Genomic DNA, 19,513 nt, shown 5'->3' with positions numbered 1-19,513 from the left:
ATCGCTGTACTCTGGCCCAGAAGTTTGTTACTGTTTTTTAGTAAGCCTGCTTTTATTTTCAAGGAGGTCTTTATTCTGTGCTTAAAATAACAATTGATGATATTTGCGATATGCATTCTTTTGTTGTAATTTTCATGTCAGGAAAATCTTAATTTTTTTCAAACAAATTTAATAGCATATGACTTTCTAAATTTGATCTAATATTGAAATGTTTGTTTTATAGGATTTATAAAATAAAAATGCTTAATACACAAGAATAATCCTTGTTAACTCTAGTAAGTTTAATCTTAGATTTAGTTAAGCCTAAATAGTTTTGTACAGATCTGGGGCCTTAAATTATTTCAAGATGCTCTTAAATATTATCAACCCATTTATATTAAAAAAAAATTTAAATAATTGTTTTTGTCATGTTTCTGCTGTGTAGCAGAAATTTCGTATTCATACAGTTTTTAAACATGTGAGGTAGGTTTTCTTATGTTCCAGATTCAGTATTAGTGAGGCAAGAGAAACACCATTTTTTTAAAGACTATTTCCTTTGGCTATTAATCTCTAGGTTTACAGCACTGAATTGCCTCTTATTAATATTATGCTTTTAATGAAATCAGTGAAGCGTGTTTATAATCTTATGTATCTTGCAGATGGGTAGAAATTGGGGGAAATGTATGTACTCTAACAGTATTTTTTTTCAAAATTAAATGCCCTAAGGAAAGTAATTTTTTTAAAAAAACCCAAATATTGAAAGAAATGTTAAAAGTGAAGAAAAAAAGAAGGAAAAACATGCCCTTCAGTGTTAAGACATAATACTTGTTATTTGGTGACTAAGTGTAAGTGACTAATGACATCAAATATACTGCAAGCCAACACAGTTTTTCTTGGTGTTGTTTTTCATAAAATAATTGGAAAATTATTTACTTTAAAAAAACTAATGCTGGGAAATCCAGAATCAGGTTTTTACACTGATCCTCTCTAATATTTCATTTTAAAAAGGAGACTCAAAACATTCCATTTTTAATTAAAAAAAAAAAAAAAGACAAATTTTGAGGCTACTCAGTTGTGTAAAGTTTCTTAGTTTTCCTTAATGCCACAGCAGGTAAATTTTATTTACAAAGTAATTGTGCTTTCCAAGTGCTATATTCTGTAATATAACTTGTCCCGAGCTACTTGCAGGATTTCAGTGAATCCTTAGCAGCTGCATTTCTCTCTAGGTACAGTTTCAATACATTGGTAGATAGTGATGATAAGTGTATCTGCATTTTAATGCAGTGCGTCCATTTAAGCCTCTAGATAAAATAGATTTAAGTCATGAAAGTTTTTATCCAGTTTTATCATAAGGACCTCCACAGAACACAAATTTTAGTTGTATATCTACTTAAGAACAATCAGCATAGTTCTTTCTGGTGCAGGAGAGGAAGCCTTTTTCTTGTAGCAAAGGTCAGTTCCAGAGCTTTGTCCAAAGCCCTGAGCATGGAGAGCACATGCTGAAATCTTGCAGTATCTGAGGTGATTTAATTAGCATGGCAGTATCCACAGGGAAGCAGGAACCCTGTGCTTTTGCAGTTTGAGAAGTGCTGATGAAAGGTGCTATCTAAACCTGAAATATTTTTAGTGGTATTATTATAATAAAAGTATATTGAAAGTGCCCTTCTGCCAAGTATAAATTGTACTTGCTCTAATAGCCACTTAAAAAATGCTTTCTGATAATTTATTTTTTAGAGAGCTCCTGAGCTATATATATACATATATATATATATATATATATGAATTGAATTACACAGATGAATACTTACAAAAATGGTATTAAATGCATGTTGAGGCAAATTGAAAACAAGGTTAATTTTTTATCTGCCAAGGTTTCAGCTTCTTTGTAACTCCCCTCAGTGGTTGAAAAGGTTGAATTTCAGTTAAAATATAGCCATGAGTACTGATAGATGGCAGTACACATCTTGCCCTTATGTTTTCAGTTTTTGCAGGGAGGAAAAAAAATAGCTCTGCAAAAAAATGTAAAGGTGAGCATGTTCTAGCTTGAATGTCTGAACAAAGTAACAACTGGAAGTGGCAAACATAATGTATGTTGCTGTAATGGCTGTATGTACTTACAGTCTCTGTTCTTTTATATTAAAGTTATTCATCCTCCATTTTAAAGGTTTAGGTACATGATGATAAGTTACTGCAGCTTAACAGGTAGCCGAGAATTAGATCAACTGTGGCAGCTTTCCAAATGCCTTCTCCTGGCTTGTAACAGCTGTAGAGTAATTGCATTAGATTAGGCAGGGGCAAAGAGGAGTAAGCTAGTGCAAATTATCTGCTGGGTTTTGTGAGCTTTGCTTGTGTGTGTGAAAATGTAGCTCAGCTGCATTTGGTAACTTGGTAAGCTGCAGTAATTTAGCTGAGTAAGAAACCCTGAAAGATGGAAATACAACAATCCATCGTGTAGCATTGTATCAACATTTATGTGGTTTACTGAGCCAGAACCTGTAGAGCTGGTTTCAAAGCTTGAGATTTCTTTCAACTGTTGCCTTAATTTGCTCTTCTGGTTTCTTATTCTCAATCTCCTTGCCTAGTTAGTCCAGTATCTTTTCCTTCTGGCTTCTCCTCTAGTATGTCTTCCTTCCCAGTTTCCAGGCAACATTTATCTCCTGCTTCCCCCTCCTAAATATGTTTCTGTTTCTGCTCGTACTGTGTGATGTTCCCATCATCAGCTTATTATTCCAGTCTTTTTGCCCCACAGTCACATACACCTTCTAGAGCCTAACTTTTCTTCAGATCTGCTTTCTTCTCATCCTCACTGAAAGTGCTTTCTAGTTTTTCTTGCAGTCTCCTTGTTGGCTCCTTTGTCTGACCTTTCTCTCCTCCTTCTTCTGGTTTCCTTTTTTCTCTTTCCCCCCTCCCTAGTCTATTTCTTGTGTTTGGCTTTTGTCTCCTCTGCACTTGAAATAGAAAATATCCTTTCCACATTGCCTGATGGGCCTTCCCAACGCAAGGTGGAATCTTGGACAGCAGTTTCAAGAGTCTGTTTTTGACATGGCAGACAGAAGCCTAGAAATTCAATTGCAGGGAAAAACCTTTATCAGCCATCTCAGAAGCGCTGTGTATGGTCAGGAGTTTTCAGCTATGAGTCTGTAGCAGATCTGTGCTGAACTGGGATGAACTGTGATTTTGCAGAGATTTTTAGTTCAGTCAAAGAGAGTGAAAATAAAGGTCTCCTGTTGCTGGCATATTTGGTCTGAGTACATGAAAACTTTACCTTCTCAAATAGGTAGTTGGATTATTTTAATAAGGATAAAACACTTTTCCTTGACAATATTTCTGAAATGACAGTGTTTGGACAGAAGTTCTTTGAAAAATGTTGTCCGAGTAAGTACCTGCTGTGAAAAAATATTAGCCAAGTTACTAATGTGATGAGAAAACAAATCAGTTTCTTAAAGTCGAAGTATCAGGCGACCTTTATATTGGGCCATTACTTTTTATTGGGCCATGCTACCAGCTTTAGTAGAAAGGTACTTAAAAAGGGTAAAGATCATGGAAATATAAATTCCAGCCTTTCCTTTTTAAATTGAAGTAGAAATCAATTTTCCAAATTTAGCTTAAGAAACATATTTGTTATTAAAATATCCATAGTCTTGTTTTTTTTCATAAGTTCATTTGTTCAATGTTCTAGTGTTTAAAATAAGCACTCTAGTTTAATATTTCACTAGTATGCAGCAGATACTAGAATTTAACATTTCTAAAAATTTTTTATTGTTGTCCTAATTTGTCCTAGACTGTTCATCGCCCTGCTGAATGATGCTGTGCAGGATAACCAGTCCTTCACTAATACATTGTTATCCAAAGCCTCTAGTCTAATTTGACTTTCAGAAACACTGATAGCAGTAAAATCACATTTTTAATTTCTCACCTTAATTTTCCTATCTCTGCTCTGCTTCTCATCTTCTTCTTAGCCTGTTCCCTCTTTTCAAAATACTTCTTTGAGAGCCGTAATTCTCATAGGGAATTTTAAGTAGTCATTTTTTTCCTACAGGTGAGGGGTTCACAAACAAGAGGAAGTTCAGAAACAGCTGAACAGCAACATAGATCATTCTGTGAACCCTTAAACAACAAGTAATTGCCTCTAGACTTTTTCCTGAAATGAGTATCACTGTCTGACTAATAATTTATGATGGAAAAAGTTTTATCAAAGAATTTCGTGGAAATATTTTTAGAATCATTTATTCTATAGAGTGACAGTGTAATCTAATCTTACAAATTCCGTATGTCTCCCGAAGCCTGAAGCCAGGCAGTTAAAACAGAGTACTGCAATATTACTGTGAGAAGTCTAGTATGAAATGTTGAAAGACGTGGACATTGGTGAAATTACTTGCCAGTGGTGTGTTTATACCCACTTAGATTTACTTAAAAGCATGTGTGGTTATCACAGTAATTGTCTTTGTCGTAACGATTGCTGTAATTATTGTGATCGCATCTGTTGTTGCCCAGCTGTAGTTGGGGATAGGTTTTATTCAGTTGACACTGTGTAATTAGGGTCTTTTTATTTCTTCTTCAGTTGGCAGTTCTGCAAGTAGTAGTGCCACAAGGAGAGATTCTCTATCTACTAGCTCTGACTTGTACAAAAGATCTAGTAGCAGCCTAGCACCCATAGGGCAGCCATTTTACAATAGTCTGGGATTTTCCTCCTCTCCAAGTCCAATAGGCATGCCTCTGCCAAGCCAAACGCCAGGACATTCACTTACGCCACCGCCATCACTTTCATCACATGGATCCTCATCCAGTTTGCATTTAGGTAAAAAAAACAAAAACAAAAAACCAAAAAAACACTTTTTGTTTGTATGTGTGTATGTATTTCTATGTGTAAAATATATGTTGCATAAGAGATGTCACATTACCTTTGCTGTTAAACAGTTTTGTAATGAAGAAAGGTGAAGAGCACGCTCAAATGCTCGTTGATTTGACAGTGGAGAGCACTCAGCTTTTGGCAGTATTGGGCCAACAACTGATTTTTCTTCCCTTGCAGAATCCCGATAGAGAGCCCAGTGCTTTTTCTATTATGTTTCCACAATATGACAAGCAAAGGTGCATTAATTTTGTTTCTCCTTCAGTGTGTTACCACTTTAAAGACATTTTAAGATGATGTGTTTAACAGTGAAGTGACTTTCACTAGTGCCCCCTTACCATGATAAAGTAGAAGAGTGAGCGGTGCTCTCAATGTAAAATGTGTTGAAAGGTGATTTTTGAATCAGTCAGCCTACAACTCATGGCCCAGATGGTTGGGCAGGAAGACAGTTTATCACCAGGCTGGTGGAATTAAAAAAAAAAAAGGCATTTGTGAAAGAAGTAAAAAAGGCATTGTCAGTGGTGGCTCTCTGTTATCAGATCTATTTTTTAAAGGAATGCTGATAATAATCTCTTAGAAATTTTTTTGGCTACTCAGATGACATGGGAGCTCAACCTTTCTCTAAAAAAATTAAAAATAAAATAAAACTAAAAATCTAAAAAAAACCCACCACAGTCTAGAGTATATTTAGAAAATAATGCCTCTAACCTGAGGTTACCTGATAAACTTTTTCTTTTTTTACTGCGAATATTTTTGGTCATTTAATTTGGATGCTAAAATCATACAGTGAAACTGGATGTAATTCAAGATTGAGTTGCCTGTTGCTCCAGTTACTGTTCAGGGCACAGTTCTATGCTTGCAATAGGCAACCGAATTTCCTATACTTCTCTTAGTGCAAATACAACAGGAAAAAATTTTCAGAAGTGTCTACCAGGATACACTTTTAAGTGAGAAATGTGTGAGTGATTTGTATAACGAGGTTAAATAATTAAAATATATTACATTTACAGTTCAGTATCACCTTCATGGTTAAGTGCTGAATACCCGAACTAAAACTGGGCAAGGGGATGTTTCAGCACGTTTTATTTTTTTTTACTTACCTTTTTTCCTTTTTCAGGTCTACAAAGTGCACCTTTGGGCTGAGACCAAGCATGGAAAGTTTCAGCCCAAATGGAGGCTTTTGAGAAAGTTCTGAACATCTGACAATGGGGTTATCATGGAAATCTTTTTCTTTCTTTCTTTTCAAAGTACTCTCACAATAGTTTTCATATTGCTGAAAACTATACTTAAATCAAATTTTGGAAGGCATTATCTAAAATTTAAAACATTCAAAGTTTTGTGTTGTTTCACATTTGATAAATGTTAAAAGACTTTTTTTCAGTTCTGGGAAAATAAGCTGTGATCAGTATAGAGGATTGCCTCTATCAGCAGAAATTGTTAAATACTGACTTCGACCCATTTCAAACTGTTTGGCAGTGTGAACCAAGCCTAATAGTTTGTTAAAATCATGTACTAGATCAGTGTGTAATGGCCAGAATATACAGTTGTACTCTGAAAATTGACACAACCTCATTGGCTTCCATGTGTCCTCTTCATCTGCCAAGTGAAGTGGACCTTGATTACTGGTAAAGTTTTTGCTACGTTACCAAATCAGTCTGAAATTTGGAAATGGAGGTAGTTTGGATATTTGCTTTCACAAAAGACGCAGTAATTTTTTTAACCTTTCCTGCACCTCTACCCTGTGTCATATTTTTGCATTTATATCCAAGGTGCACCATGTCAGAGTTAAAGACTTATTTCTGCAGTTAATTGTCTGTCCTGTTACATTTATTCTGGTTTGTTCATCAACCACTCTTGGAAGCATGTATTTTGTTCTCACATATAAAAAAATAAAAAAAAAAACAGTCAAAGTTTTCTCACCAAATGAGAAGTTATACCTGAAATCAGTATAATTTCAGGTATACTGAACAGCGGCAGTATATTTTAAGAAGGATATGATTATCATGTAGTCACTTTTCAGAGTAGAACAACATTGTAAGTTCATGTCTGCATGCAGTTTCCATTGGTATTCTGATAATGCCTGTCAAACACAGCTCTCCCTCCACCTTCAAAACTTGTCCTGCCTGCTTGTATCAACAGGTTCAGCTAAGTTTAACTCCTGTTTTAAAATGGGCATCAAACTCGGTTGCTCCTGTTTCAGCCACCAGAATCTAGAGCACAATACTGGGAAAGGGTGCATGATTTTATAACCCCTTTGTCAGACACTGCTGCAATTTGTAGCTTAAAAGACCAATTTCCCTTTTACAAGAAATTAATGATATTTTACTGTTTTCATCTCTTCTCACCAACTTTTATCCAATATCCTAAAATAGGAATGTGCTAATGACTTTGTGCTAGTGTCAGTTTTCCTATATTTGAAGGGATTTGTCAGTTGTCTGTAACTGCTTCTTTACTGTAATCAGTTGGAGCAGTAAGGTCATGAATTTGAACTACCCTTTCACTCCCAGGGACAAAGAACTGCAAGGGGAAGTGTTTTTCCTATGTCATAAAAATCCTTTTAGGTTGGTAGTGCTTACTCTAATGGTACACTGCAGCATTAGTGTAGAGAAGGATTTTTAAATTCTGGGCTTTTTGAGGTAATTATTTTCTGTGTTGCAAGCCAAGCTTGTTAGTAGTTTGGATTGATGCTGTTTTATCTTCAGAGGTGGTCATTGTGGGTAAGAGTAAAGGCTACTTGGCCGAGGCAGAATGGGGAGCTTTGCTTGGCCTCTGCTGTTTTACCTACTCTGTAGGGCTGCAGTAAAACAGGCATAATAAGCACTTCCATCAATTCCTTAAGTATACACAACGTGTACGTAGATATGTGCAATTCTGTTTTCCATATGAAGATGAAACTTTTAGCTGAGGATGAGATGAAGCTACTTTTTTACAAATGAACAAATACTTTATAGAATGTTACTAGAAAATACTGCTGACACAGTAAATACTGTAAAAACAGTTACTGTGCGGTAGATCTGGTTTCTGTCTTAAGTAGAAACAAATGAAAAGTACTAACAGACTAATGCTATCAAAATAAATGTGCCTAGATCTAGTTTTTAATATTTTTTTCATGTTCTCCTTAACATTAAATACGCTATCCGTGTTAAGGAGTTAATAATTTTACATGCTTTGTGTTTTTAAAGCTTAGTAAGATGCTGGTTTAGATGATCTATATCCCCTTTATATCTCTGTGCCTTCTCTATGGACTAGCCACAGGGATTTAGGTTCAATTAAACTGTAAAACAACTTAATATTATTCAGTGCATCTTTGTTTTATGAGACCAGAAGTGATAGCTAAATGATTATGTGAAGTATGAACTGCACGCTTTATTCCCCAAGAGTTTGGAATTGTGTGGCTATACTGATGCCTAATAAGTATTTAAATTTTTTAATGCTTTATTCAGTAGGGTATGTTCCCCAAGTACCTTATAAGACCTAGTTCCTAGTTTGGAATCAGAATCTGTAAAACAAGTGTCCCGAGTTCTTGAAGAGCATGTGGATGCTGCAGGCTAACCAGAAGGATTCGGGTAACTAGAGTTCAGGTTTCAGGCGTTTTTTTTCTAAGCTGTTGACACTGTTTTCAGGAAGGAGACCAGGTATCTGTAATGTCCACACTAATGCTTTGGGGATTTTGGACTAAGAAAATAATAAGTACAAGATTTTAAGAAAATATGCAATTGTACACACAAGTATGTCTGCATGTAATAAGTACCTATGACAATATGCTTTTATTTTGGGGGTTTTATTGTTTTTCAAATCTGCAAAGTTGACACTGAGCCATAACATTACTGTAATGTGAAAAGTTACATGAGAAGAAAAGCTAATTATGTATTAGATTACTCTTTTTTTGTAATAGTGTCCAGTATTTTCCAAGGTTAAGCTTTCTGTGTGCTTTTGGGTATGACAGGTTCTTGTAGGCACAGTGGGTATGCTTTCAGCCTTCTTGTATAATGGTCCTGCTTAATGTGATTGTCTGAAATAGTTTCACAGGCGAGACAGGAACCTCCCAGTTGCAGCATAGTCATCTTACAAGTCTTAAAAGATGATGGTTCCCAAATTAGACTGAAAAAAAGGCTTGATAATCCTGAGTGTGAAATGTATTGTATATTACACATAGATAGCATATTTGTTAAAAGCTACCAAGTTTCTTAGTTTCTGGTTTAGTCGCTGGGTAAATTGTCACTTTTAATTTATACAGACATGAAGGCTCAGGTAAAAAAAAAGCTGAAACAATTCCTGATTCACATGATCAATTCTATAACTGTATGCTGATTGTGAGCATATGATCAAAACTGCCCTGTTAGTTTCTGGCACAGAATTGAGCATGTGATGAGTGGAGCAATAGAGATGCTACAACAGAAGAGTAGCCTATAACTTCCTTTCAAATGGGCTTTGGTGCCCTCTCGTGATATTAAATAGTGTTACTGCACAGCACTGACAGGGAAGCCAGGATTGCATTCTTATATTTACATAGTCTAGATGAGAAATACCATAATTTCAGCTGCATAACTTTTTGTTCCTTGGAAGGCCTTTCCTAGAACAGAAATGACCGCAGAGCATCACTCTTCATACTGCTTCACCTGCAGAATGTTGGGTTTCTTTTTTCCTTTTGTTTGTTAATACCATGTTGCTGTCACCTCTTTTCTGGAAATAGTGCTTGTCAATGGAAACTAAAAATGATAGTTTCTGATTTTTCTAGCTGAGAAGAATTAAGAGGCTTTAATTTAAAAGAAAGTGTAGTGGTTTTTAAAAGGTATTGTGGGGCATAAAATATTCACTGATGCTTATCACTAAATTTTGAAAACTAATCGTAAAATAAATACTAATTGTTCCTATTTTAGGGCATAATACTATACAGTGCAATAAATGTGATGCTTGATATGTCTTGCAGAGCACTAACATCTCAGATTCTGGTATTGCAATTTGATCTTTTGAAAAAGATAACTTTACCATTAATACATTTCCAGTCCACCATAACACTGTTGTTGCCTGGCCTTATAAATACTTGGAACTAAAAGAAGGCTTGGCTGGGGCACTGTCAGCTGTTTTCTTTTTTATTTTTTTTTTTTTAATTTTTTTCCTTTTTCTTTTTTTTATTTTTCTTTTTTTTTTCCTTTTTTTTTAATTAAGTTTGTAATAGAGCACCATTCAAACAGCACATACTGCAATTTGTTTTAAATTCAAATGTCTGTATTTATTCTGTTGACTTTGAAAGGGCTTCAGTTACTATGTCACTTTCCAGACAGGAAACAAATTCTTTCCTTTTCCAATTCATGCTCAGTACTTTTAGGGAAGTTTTTGGGTTTGATTTTTTGTTTATTTAGTTTGGTTTTAGTAGTAGAGTTGAGGTTTCTAGGTGGCAATTGTCTGACTATTTCTGCTTGCAGTATAGTAAGAGTATCCCTTTAGAAAGTCATACTGCAGTTGGGAAAGATACTTTGCGTGGTTCTTCCTGCTTGTTGTAAAGTGGAGCGGAGAGGCCTACTGGAGCAGTTCAGATTGACACAAACTGATCAGAGAGAGGAGAAATGCACAGGACCGTGAGGTGATGAGCTGTGGGTGGAACCACTAGCAAAAAGGAGTAGGACCCAGACATAGGAAAGCAATTCAGTTCTTCAAAAGTAAGGAAGGATGAAGTCTAGTGTGAGTGATGAGTGTTTGTGCATCAAGGAAAGGAGCTTCAGTTTGCTATATCTGTAGTTGGTTTAGAATTAAGTAGAACATTCTTAGTTACCTGGTTTGAAATTTGACATATTTAGTGCTTACAAGAGGTATCAGGTTAAAAGCCTGGGATGCTAAAGTTGTCAAATATCCTGCAGGACAGGTACAGCATGACAAGAGGCACCACACGTGCCTCCCCAAAAATGCCCTTACACACTGTAATTTGCAAAGGTACCTCAGTAGGGACTGAAGGGTAGTTCAGATTTCATGGTCTATTTTGAAACAATTGGCTAACTTCAAGACTACTAACAAGGGTATAAGCCAGTATGACTTGTGGAGTGCAAATCTGCCCACTAAGCTTAAGACCCACCCAATTCTAAAAGTTTCTCTAAGCCTGAGTGGGTGCTCACTTTACCTGCTTTGATACATTCTTCTAATGACATTTCTTTTCCTGGTGCCCTTCACATAAAATAAAAATGAGGAGGAGAATGGTTTTATTTATTGGAAGATAAAACTATCTAACTCCTCCAACCATAATGAGGTAAATGCCAATAATGAGACAGCACTGTTGTTTTCTCTGGCTCCAGGGTGTATCCGTAGTTCTAGTACACTTGCTGGTTTTGCTGTTGCTTATTTTCCTCACGGCCTTTACTGACAGAGCTGCTTCCTTGTAGGAGGACTGACAAATGGTAGTGGTCGCTATATTTCTGCAGCACCCGGAGCCGAAGCAAAGTATCGCAGTGCAGCAAGTACCTCCAGTCTCTTTAGCTCCACCAGTCAGCTCTTCCCTCCTTCGCGCCTCCGTTACAGTAGGTCTGACATTATGCCTTCTGGACGTAGCCGACTGCTGGAAGATTTCAGAAACAACCGTTTCCCTAATCTTCAACTAAGGGACCTTGTCGGACATATTGTTGAATTTTCCCAAGACCAGCATGGTTCTAGGTAATTATTATAGTACAGTCAATGGCTTAATAATATTTTACTGCTTTGATACTGTTTTATTAGCATCGAACGTTTGAATGAGCTGCTAGTCATCTTAATTCAAAGCGTGCCATTAGTTGGAGCACATGCTCTTATGATGACCTTTTTCTTCTCTAGGAAATTTCATTATAAAAGTAGTATTAATTTAGCTGCCTATAGAAGTTCTCAGTGTAGAAATAGCCTCATAACTAGACTTGTAAACTCTAGCATTTAGGTACCAAAAAGGCGTTGATTAAGAAAACAAAGTATGTGGCATCTGGAATGCAAAACTATTTTTCATCAGTACATCATCAGGTACTCAGTTGTTGTTATTCTTTTCATCTTTAATCCTTTTCAAATGAAAGGTTTTAAGTCTTAATTTTACTGAAATGTATCCTTTTATATGCAAAGGCACTACTTTCATTTTAATAAATTTTATAAATGTTGAATGCTTTCTTTAGAGTTTTGAGGTGTCTCATTGAAACAGTGTTTGAGAGGTTTTCCTGTTGTTGATATAAAGCATAATGTACTATTTTTGCACTTAGATTTATACAGCAGAAGCTGGAGCGAGCTACTCCAGCTGAGCGCCAGATGGTATTTAATGAGATCCTGCAAGCAGCATATCAATTGATGACTGATGTGTTTGGAAACTATGTAATACAGAAGTTCTTTGAGGTAAGCATAGCACTAAGTGTATGGATGGAAATGCAAACAAAATGCTGTAAATCTGATGAAATTTAACTGGTTTTGTCATAACATCATAGCAGAATTCTACTGGACTTCCATGGAACCCGAGTGTATAACACTGCAGATGTTTTTCCGTTCTATATCTCCTGCTTTTTGTGATAATGGGCACAGTTTCTCTTTACACTGGATTTGTTGGTGAACATTGTTGAAAGTACAGGCTGCACACTCAGGCTTTGCAAGCCTTTTAGCAGAACTTACAGAGACTTTCAGCAGATGAAAGGGAACATAAATATTTGAAAGATACTTTTTATTGATTATTGCATCATGGTATAGAGTGGGTCTGGAAAATGCTCTTGCATTCATATAGCTGTGTGAATTTCATCTGGTGCTGTATGTATATGAGGGAACTCAAAATATATTGAGGTGGAAGAATTTTGAGTAAGGGATGTCCAAAGATGCATCCAATATTACAACAAATACTATTTAAAACAGCTTTGTTTTCTGTTAAAAACTGTGGTAGATTAAAAAAAGCCTTATCAAAGAATTTGTCTTGCACAGAGAAGAAAAAGCAATAGCCGTGTCCTGGAAAAAGTTATATGTAGGAAATGTATCTAGCATAGTGTTCTTTAAATCAAGGATCATATTAAAGTGTCTTAGTGGATAGAAGGTGAAGCTGGAAAATGTCCAGTAAGAAATAAGACAGTTACTGTAAACAAGAACGTAGTTTTTAGTGAGTAGTCTATGAAACAATGTGCTCACTCTTTTTATATTTTTTTTCCTTTTACAAATCAAAATATCTTCTAAAAAGTGTCACTGATGTGTGGTATGTAAGATCTTAATCTTGCTCAAGGGTCATCAGTTACTGGTTTTTTCCATAATATTAAGTTAGATGGATACATAGATAATTATTGCCAATTAAGTGTTCTCATCTTAATTCTGAGGAACAGTACTCAAGAAAAGAGTGCACTTGGCCTTACGTGTAGAAAGGGACCTTAGTTCACTGTTCAAGTAGGCGGGTGAAGTTGTTTGAGCTTTCTTCGGAGTTCACTACAGGTGTGGAGTTCGACAGTTCTCAGCAATGCTGTGTGAACTTTGCTGCTGCTACCAGCTGGTTCTCCAGGTGATCACTTCTGTGTCCTCTCTTGTACTGTGCCGACTGAGGAGCTCGTGTGGGGATCTGGGAACAGGGTTATGTGTATTAGTTATGAAGCTTGACTTCTACTCTGCTCAGTGTGGAGCAGCACAGAAGTTGCAGGAGTGCCATGAATGGGATAATAAAGACAGGAATCAGCTACTGGTGAGAAACATTGGTTGAGTCATACTCTTAACACAGCTATTGTATAAAACTGTTTTGATTTTGCTCTGCAAAACCCAAGTTTCCTAAATTTCCCAAAGTGCCCATGCTAAGAATCATTGTTCAAGAAAGATACAAAGTTACCAAGAATCTACTCCAGGAGTTGACATACCTCCCCTCACTCCCCTGTCCCCTCCTGTTACTGTATACAAATGTATACAAATGTGTACTGTAAGCTTGCTTAGTGTGCAAGATGTGAGATACGCTGGCCAGTACAAGTTTGAGATATCAGAGAAAATCTGATTTGGATTCATACATTATAGTGACCTGTAATAAATTTTCCTGGTATAATTTGTCTGAATAAGTGGTTTATTACATTTAAATATTGCTACATACAGACAAGTATAAACTATTTTGATTTCTTCTGTTGTCTTTCAAGGTCATGCATTTGATAGCAGGTATGTGACTGAATGTGGAATATTAGAAAATGTTGCATTTAGAAAAGATTCTGATAAATATACCCACAAAAATACAAAATGAAAAATCATTGAAGTATTACAAACAAAATTGTACTACCATCATGTAGAACCTTGTGAAAATACTTACTCTGACATATAAATTCCAGCATGCTGCAATATGTCTTCATTTGTTTAACTGCATATTTATTTTCTTTTAGTTTGGAAGCCTGGATCAAAAGTTAGCCCTAGCAACACGCATTCGCGGTCATGTTCTGCCATTAGCCCTCCAGATGTATGGTTGTCGTGTTATTCAGAAAGCACTCGAGTCAATCTCACCTGACCAGCAGGTAATTGTAAGTTAGAGCAATACTTTTTTATTTTATTTATTTTTTTTATTGTATCCATTTTTTTACTTGCTTAAATTGTTTATTTTAATTGTTTAAGTAATTAATCCTTTTATCATGAAATGCCCTAGGGCACTAAAATAGTTGTTTAAGTGAAAATACTGAGACACACAATTAACACCAGTGAATATGAAGATTTGAGTTAGGATGAAATGAAATTTTTTCCCCCTTTTGGGGGAGAGGAGGGGAAAATCATTGTAAAGACAAGAATAATCTTTTTTTTTTCCAGAACGAAATGGTGAAAGAGCTGGATGGCCATGTTCTGAAATGCGTGAAAGATCAAAATGGAAACCATGTTGTACAAAAATGTATTGAGTGTGTTCAGCCCCAGTCCCTGCAGTTCATCATTGATGCATTCAAAGGACAGGTACTGTCAACAGTTCATTTCCTTTTCTCGGGGTTGCTTAGATTTGCAGGGCCTTGTCCATCATTTGCATATACAAGATAGTGTTTGGCACTTTGCAGTCAGCTTGTTTTAAGTAAGATGAAAATGGGGATGATAAAATGGAAAAGCTGTTGAAGAGACAGTTAACATGCTGTGAAAAGATGAATCTGTTGGAGAGGAGGCTCTAAAAAGACCTGTTTGGATATATTATAAATACACCTGGTGAATGTAATATAAATACATACCAGGGATTTGGTGTATGGCCAGGCTTTATGTTTGTGTTTTGTGATAACACCATTTCAGATTTCCTTCATAACTTTTGACAGTGCCATTTTTGATATAATAGTAAAGTATGTGCTCTCTAGAATATATTTTTCATTAAAAATTCAATTCTCTTCTTCTGTTGCTTATGTTGCATATGTCAATTGTTAAGGAAACACTGTCGTGAAATACAGTGATCTGTTCCCTACATAGGGACTGATATTGACTGAAGGAGAGTGGTATTTGTTTACTTAAGGTTGGGGTTTTTGTTTTGTTTCCAAAAAGTTATTAATATAAGATGGATACTGTGCTGCAGGCTAGTGAATATGCTGCAACTAAATAACATTTTAATACTCTGAGACAAGCATGTACTTTCATCGTCTTGAGAAGAATCATAAAAATCTTACTAACTTGGCTGTGTAACTAAATTTTACTTTAATGAATGACCAAATGTATTTCCTAATAAAATCTACAATATCTTTGATATTTTACAGAACAGCAATACTGAATTACTGTGGTACATAGTAGTAAATTGTACACCAAAGGTTTTGGGTCGGGGCTTTTTATATCAAAAAATGTATGAGGTACATGAGATGCAGTTTCTAAACTGTAAATAGAGCCTATTGACTGAAGTGTGACTGTTTACTGAACATTCATCCTAAGCTCCAAGTAATTATTTGTAGAAAATATTAGCTAGTATGAAAGTAGCAAATGAAAAATGCCACACTTTAGTCATGTCACCTAACAATTTTCACGTGCCTGCATCGTTTGGGTTGATGTCTAATCAGACAAGATTCTGTGTTCAATCCTGACCAACACTTAAATCTTCTGAATTAATCCCCAAAACACAAACCTAGTTTCTGGAGAAGCAAGCAAAAAGAATAAGCAAGATTTTGGCTGTACCTTTTGAATAGTTATTTACAAACTTTGTATCTATAACAGGGAGCCTGTTGTATATCCTGGAATGTGAAATTGTTGAAAATCAGCCACCGTAATAGAACTCATCTTTGTAATTGTCCAAATCTTAAAATTTGAAAATTAACTACAAAGTTCAAAGCAAAGCTTGGAAGTTGAACAGTGCTCAACCAAGGGTCGTATTTCCAGGCTTTCCTTTGCAGCTACGTAGACTAGAAACATGATAATGAACACTTGAGTTCTTGGTTGTATGGGTACTGGAGTCCTTGACACACAAAAACCTGCTTTTTCATCATTTCCTGACTTTGTCTGGAAATGGAATTATGTATGGTCTTGACAGGCAAAATGTTTTTTAATAGAAGTAGTTGGCATCTTCAGTTCCATTTTGATTGCAGTAATATTACTATATCTGTGAACTTCAGTTGTCTTCACTTCAATTTACAATCCTATTTCAAGGTGTTTGTACTTTCAACTCATCCATACGGTTGTAGAGTAATTCAGCGTATTCTGGAGCACTGCACTGCTGAGCAGACTTTGCCAATCTTAGAAGAACTGCATCAACACACAGAACAGCTAGTGCAGGTTAGTGCATGTGTACTCACTTCTTAATGCATTTTAGAGCTTTTTGTTGTTATCATAATTTATTCCTATGTCCTAGTTTAAGAAATAGTTTAAATGCATTTGCCTCTTTTTAGTTTTGTAGACATTGATTTTTTGTTTTTCTTTCCTTCCATAGTTTTAATGAAAATGAATTTGGAAGTTGGGAGGCAAAGAAGATATAAAAAGCCTTTTTCTTGCACTTTTGGCTGTAGCTTCGAATATACATTGTAAATGCACAGAATTAGTATATTTTTATTGCAAAGATTGCCTTTTTGTAGTTGGTCTTGATTCACTCTGATGTTTTCCAGATAACTTGTAATAATGTCTAAACACCAATGCATTGTCAAAATACTGAAAGGGTTCCTGTGTTCAGTAGGAATTTTTACCCAGATAAAGGCAAGAATTGCTTTTTGCTGCATATTCACAGTCAAGTTTATTTCTCAGTGGTTTCTTGCGTATACAAGTCTCTAGTTAAAACACAACTGTCTTGGGGAACCCAAGTTCAGGGAGATATTACAGCTGTTAAAAAAGCATGATTCTAAATTTGAGGATTTCTTTCTTTAAGAGGATAAAAGATACTCTAGCAAAACACTTGTTTTACAGATTATTTATATTTTTCATGTAAAATTTGCGATCTGTGAAGTAATCCTTGATGCAGTATTTCTTGCATCACTTTGTTTCTGTAATGTTGACATTATTGTATTTTCCTTATATCTATTCAAATAGTAATTTGAAACTTTATGCTCATGTACAAAAGCTGTATTTATTAGTTGGTACGAACACAAAAGAAAATTGAAGTAATCTTATTTTCAGGATCAATATGGAAATTACGTTATCCAACATGTACTGGAGCACGGTCGTCCTGAAGACAAGAGTAAAATAGTTTCAGAAATAAGAGGAAAAGTTCTAGCTCTGAGTCAGCACAAATTTGCCAGGTATTGCACAGCCTTCATATATTAAAGATTCACTAACCTAGTAAAGCTGTAGTGTTGGATTTATTTATTGTGTTTCAAATAGGATATAATTTTTTTTCTGTTGTGTCACTTTGCCTCCTGAAATTTCATATTTTTATAGAGATGAATGGTGGTGGCATTTCTATATTAGATTTGGGGAAGGGAAGGGGCAAGTGCTGTTCTGTAGCAAAACAAAGGAAATTCTGTGGGTTTATGGGATGGCTTTTGTTCACTTTGTGCACGTGCAGGGAATGGATTCCGAGTCTCCATATGAAGATCTCAGAGCCAGGTGAAAAGCTCTCCTAGAACTTGTGTGATATGATGACAATAAGATGGGACTTCCTAACTATCAGTCCAGCCAAGCAATTTACAAGTATAACAAGGCTCACATTAAAAAGTGATGGTTCAGTCTGAGAAAGATTTTCTGCAGTAGGAAGTCTCAAAGACTATTGTAGGAGTCCTGAACTATTCTGAAATTAGAACCTAAAATTCGTCCTTTCACCCTATTTGCTGAATTACAGATTATGTGCCTTTTGCTTAAGGAAAAACATACCTCACAATTTATCCTGTATGATTTAGTGAGACTAACTTTGACATCAGCATTAAGTAGAAATGCACTTGACATTATGGAAGCATTTGTTTTAAAAATTGTTTGCAAACTGGCAAGTTTTTATCTGAATTTTTTTCTTTGTCTAAGTAGAACTGTTCATAATCCTCTAACTTGCTTTATTTCTAAAGCACAAATTTAAGACTGGAATGACTTTGCTGTGTTTTAAGCTTTGATGGCCTTTCCAGCTTCTGAGATACCTGGAAGGTCAGAGACTTCCTCTACAAAAGGAATTTGACAGAATCTCTGTAGGTGTGCTCCTGGAAAGCACCTTTATTCAAAAAGCAGGAAGCCTCTTGTCTGGTTTTCTCTGTTGTGTCTTCAAAGGGCCCACAACCAGAACAGATGTACTAGAACACATCTGCAGCCTGAGATTCAGTATATCTGCTGTAGTTCCAGTAGAAAATCTCTCCTACAAGATAATAAGTATCAGAAAGTAACTTTTTTTACAGGGGTAGGGATGTTTAATCCTGTAACTCCCTCAGTCATTACAAACTGAAGCTTTGGAGATCCAGACTTGATGTGTTTGCAGTACGGTTTTTACTGACATTAAGATGCCTGAACTGTTCAGGAAAATTTAAAATTGCCATGTAAAAGAATGTTGTATCTTCAGTCCCCTAATGCATTTATGTCTTATTTTTCAGCAACGTGGTAGAAAAATGCGTAACTCATGCTTCTCGTGCTGAAAGAGCTTTACTGATTGATGAGGTGTGCTGCCAGAACGATGGTCCTCACAGTGCCTTATACACCATGATGAAGGACCAGTACGCCAACTACGTCGTGCAGAAGATGATTGACATGGCTGAACCTGCCCAGAGGAAGATAATAATGCACAAGGTACATTTCTACATGGTTGTACTGATTAAAAAACATTATATATGTGAATTTTTCTGCTAGAGCACCTTTCCCTCTAGATGTGAAACTCACTACTTCTGTCATCTGGAACTTGATGCATAAGCATTAAATTCAGTGGAGCTTGGTAAAGCAGAATGCATCGAGGTCTCTGAGCACTGAGCTAGAAATAGAAACTACAGAAAAGTTTCAAAAGTTGGATTTTGTAGCCTCTCTTTGTGCCAGCTTTTATATGAAAATACTCTTAATATGAAAATGTAGAATCTGTCATCATTATTAATGTAACAGAAGAAATACAGGTAAATACAGGTTTCTTTTTTTTTTATCTTCTGGTTTGGGGTATAAATTTATTCTGCAGTTCCCCCAGAAGAGATTCCCACACTTGGTAACATACAGGCACATTTTCTACTTAAGAATATCCAGACATGGAGAAAAGTGCTGTTGCCATAGTGGCCCTGGGCTGTTTAACACAGGGCCCAGGATATTCCTGCAGCTCTACTTCCACCAACAGGACTCTCCCACAAAAGTATCATCTCCCTTCTGCAATGGGTGGTGAGTCAAAATCACCACCCTGACATCTTTACAGAAAATTCCAAAATTTTGAAATAC

The 19,513-nt window shown here is 35.9% G+C and overlaps 1 protein-coding gene across 7 annotated transcripts in view; it reads left to right on the top strand.

Moving 5' to 3' along the window:
- The window catches only part of PUM2 (pumilio RNA binding family member 2), a 71,456-nt gene that overhangs the window by 48,912 nt on the left and 3,031 nt on the right, over positions 1-19,513 (top strand). For 2 of the 7 annotated variants that reach the window (XM_027723283.2, XM_039378711.1), the window contains exons 13-20: positions 4,541-4,777; positions 11,203-11,470; positions 12,034-12,163; positions 14,146-14,280; positions 14,561-14,698; positions 16,349-16,474; positions 17,306-17,427; positions 18,697-18,889. In XM_027723283.2, the coding sequence (XP_027579084.1) occupies positions 4,541-4,777; positions 11,203-11,470; positions 12,034-12,163; positions 14,146-14,280; positions 14,561-14,698; positions 16,349-16,474; positions 17,306-17,427; positions 18,697-18,889 (1,349 nt within the window). The remainder of the gene's footprint in view (positions 1-4,540; positions 4,778-11,202; positions 11,471-12,033; positions 12,164-14,145; positions 14,281-14,560; positions 14,699-16,348; positions 16,475-17,305; positions 17,428-18,696; positions 18,890-19,513) is intronic. The other 5 variants (XM_039378715.1, XM_039378712.1, XM_039378716.1 and 2 more) reach the window with 3 other exon arrangements.

This window comes from Pipra filicauda, unplaced genomic scaffold (assembly GCF_003945595.2).
Source record: "Pipra filicauda isolate LSUMZ 115617 unplaced genomic scaffold, ASM394559v2 scaffold144_size1929842_pilon, whole genome shotgun sequence".
NCBI lineage: Eukaryota > Metazoa > Chordata > Aves > Passeriformes > Pipridae > Pipra > Pipra filicauda.
The sequence above is the reverse complement of the archived record's forward strand: the minus strand, read 5'-3'. Positions and strand labels throughout refer to the sequence as shown.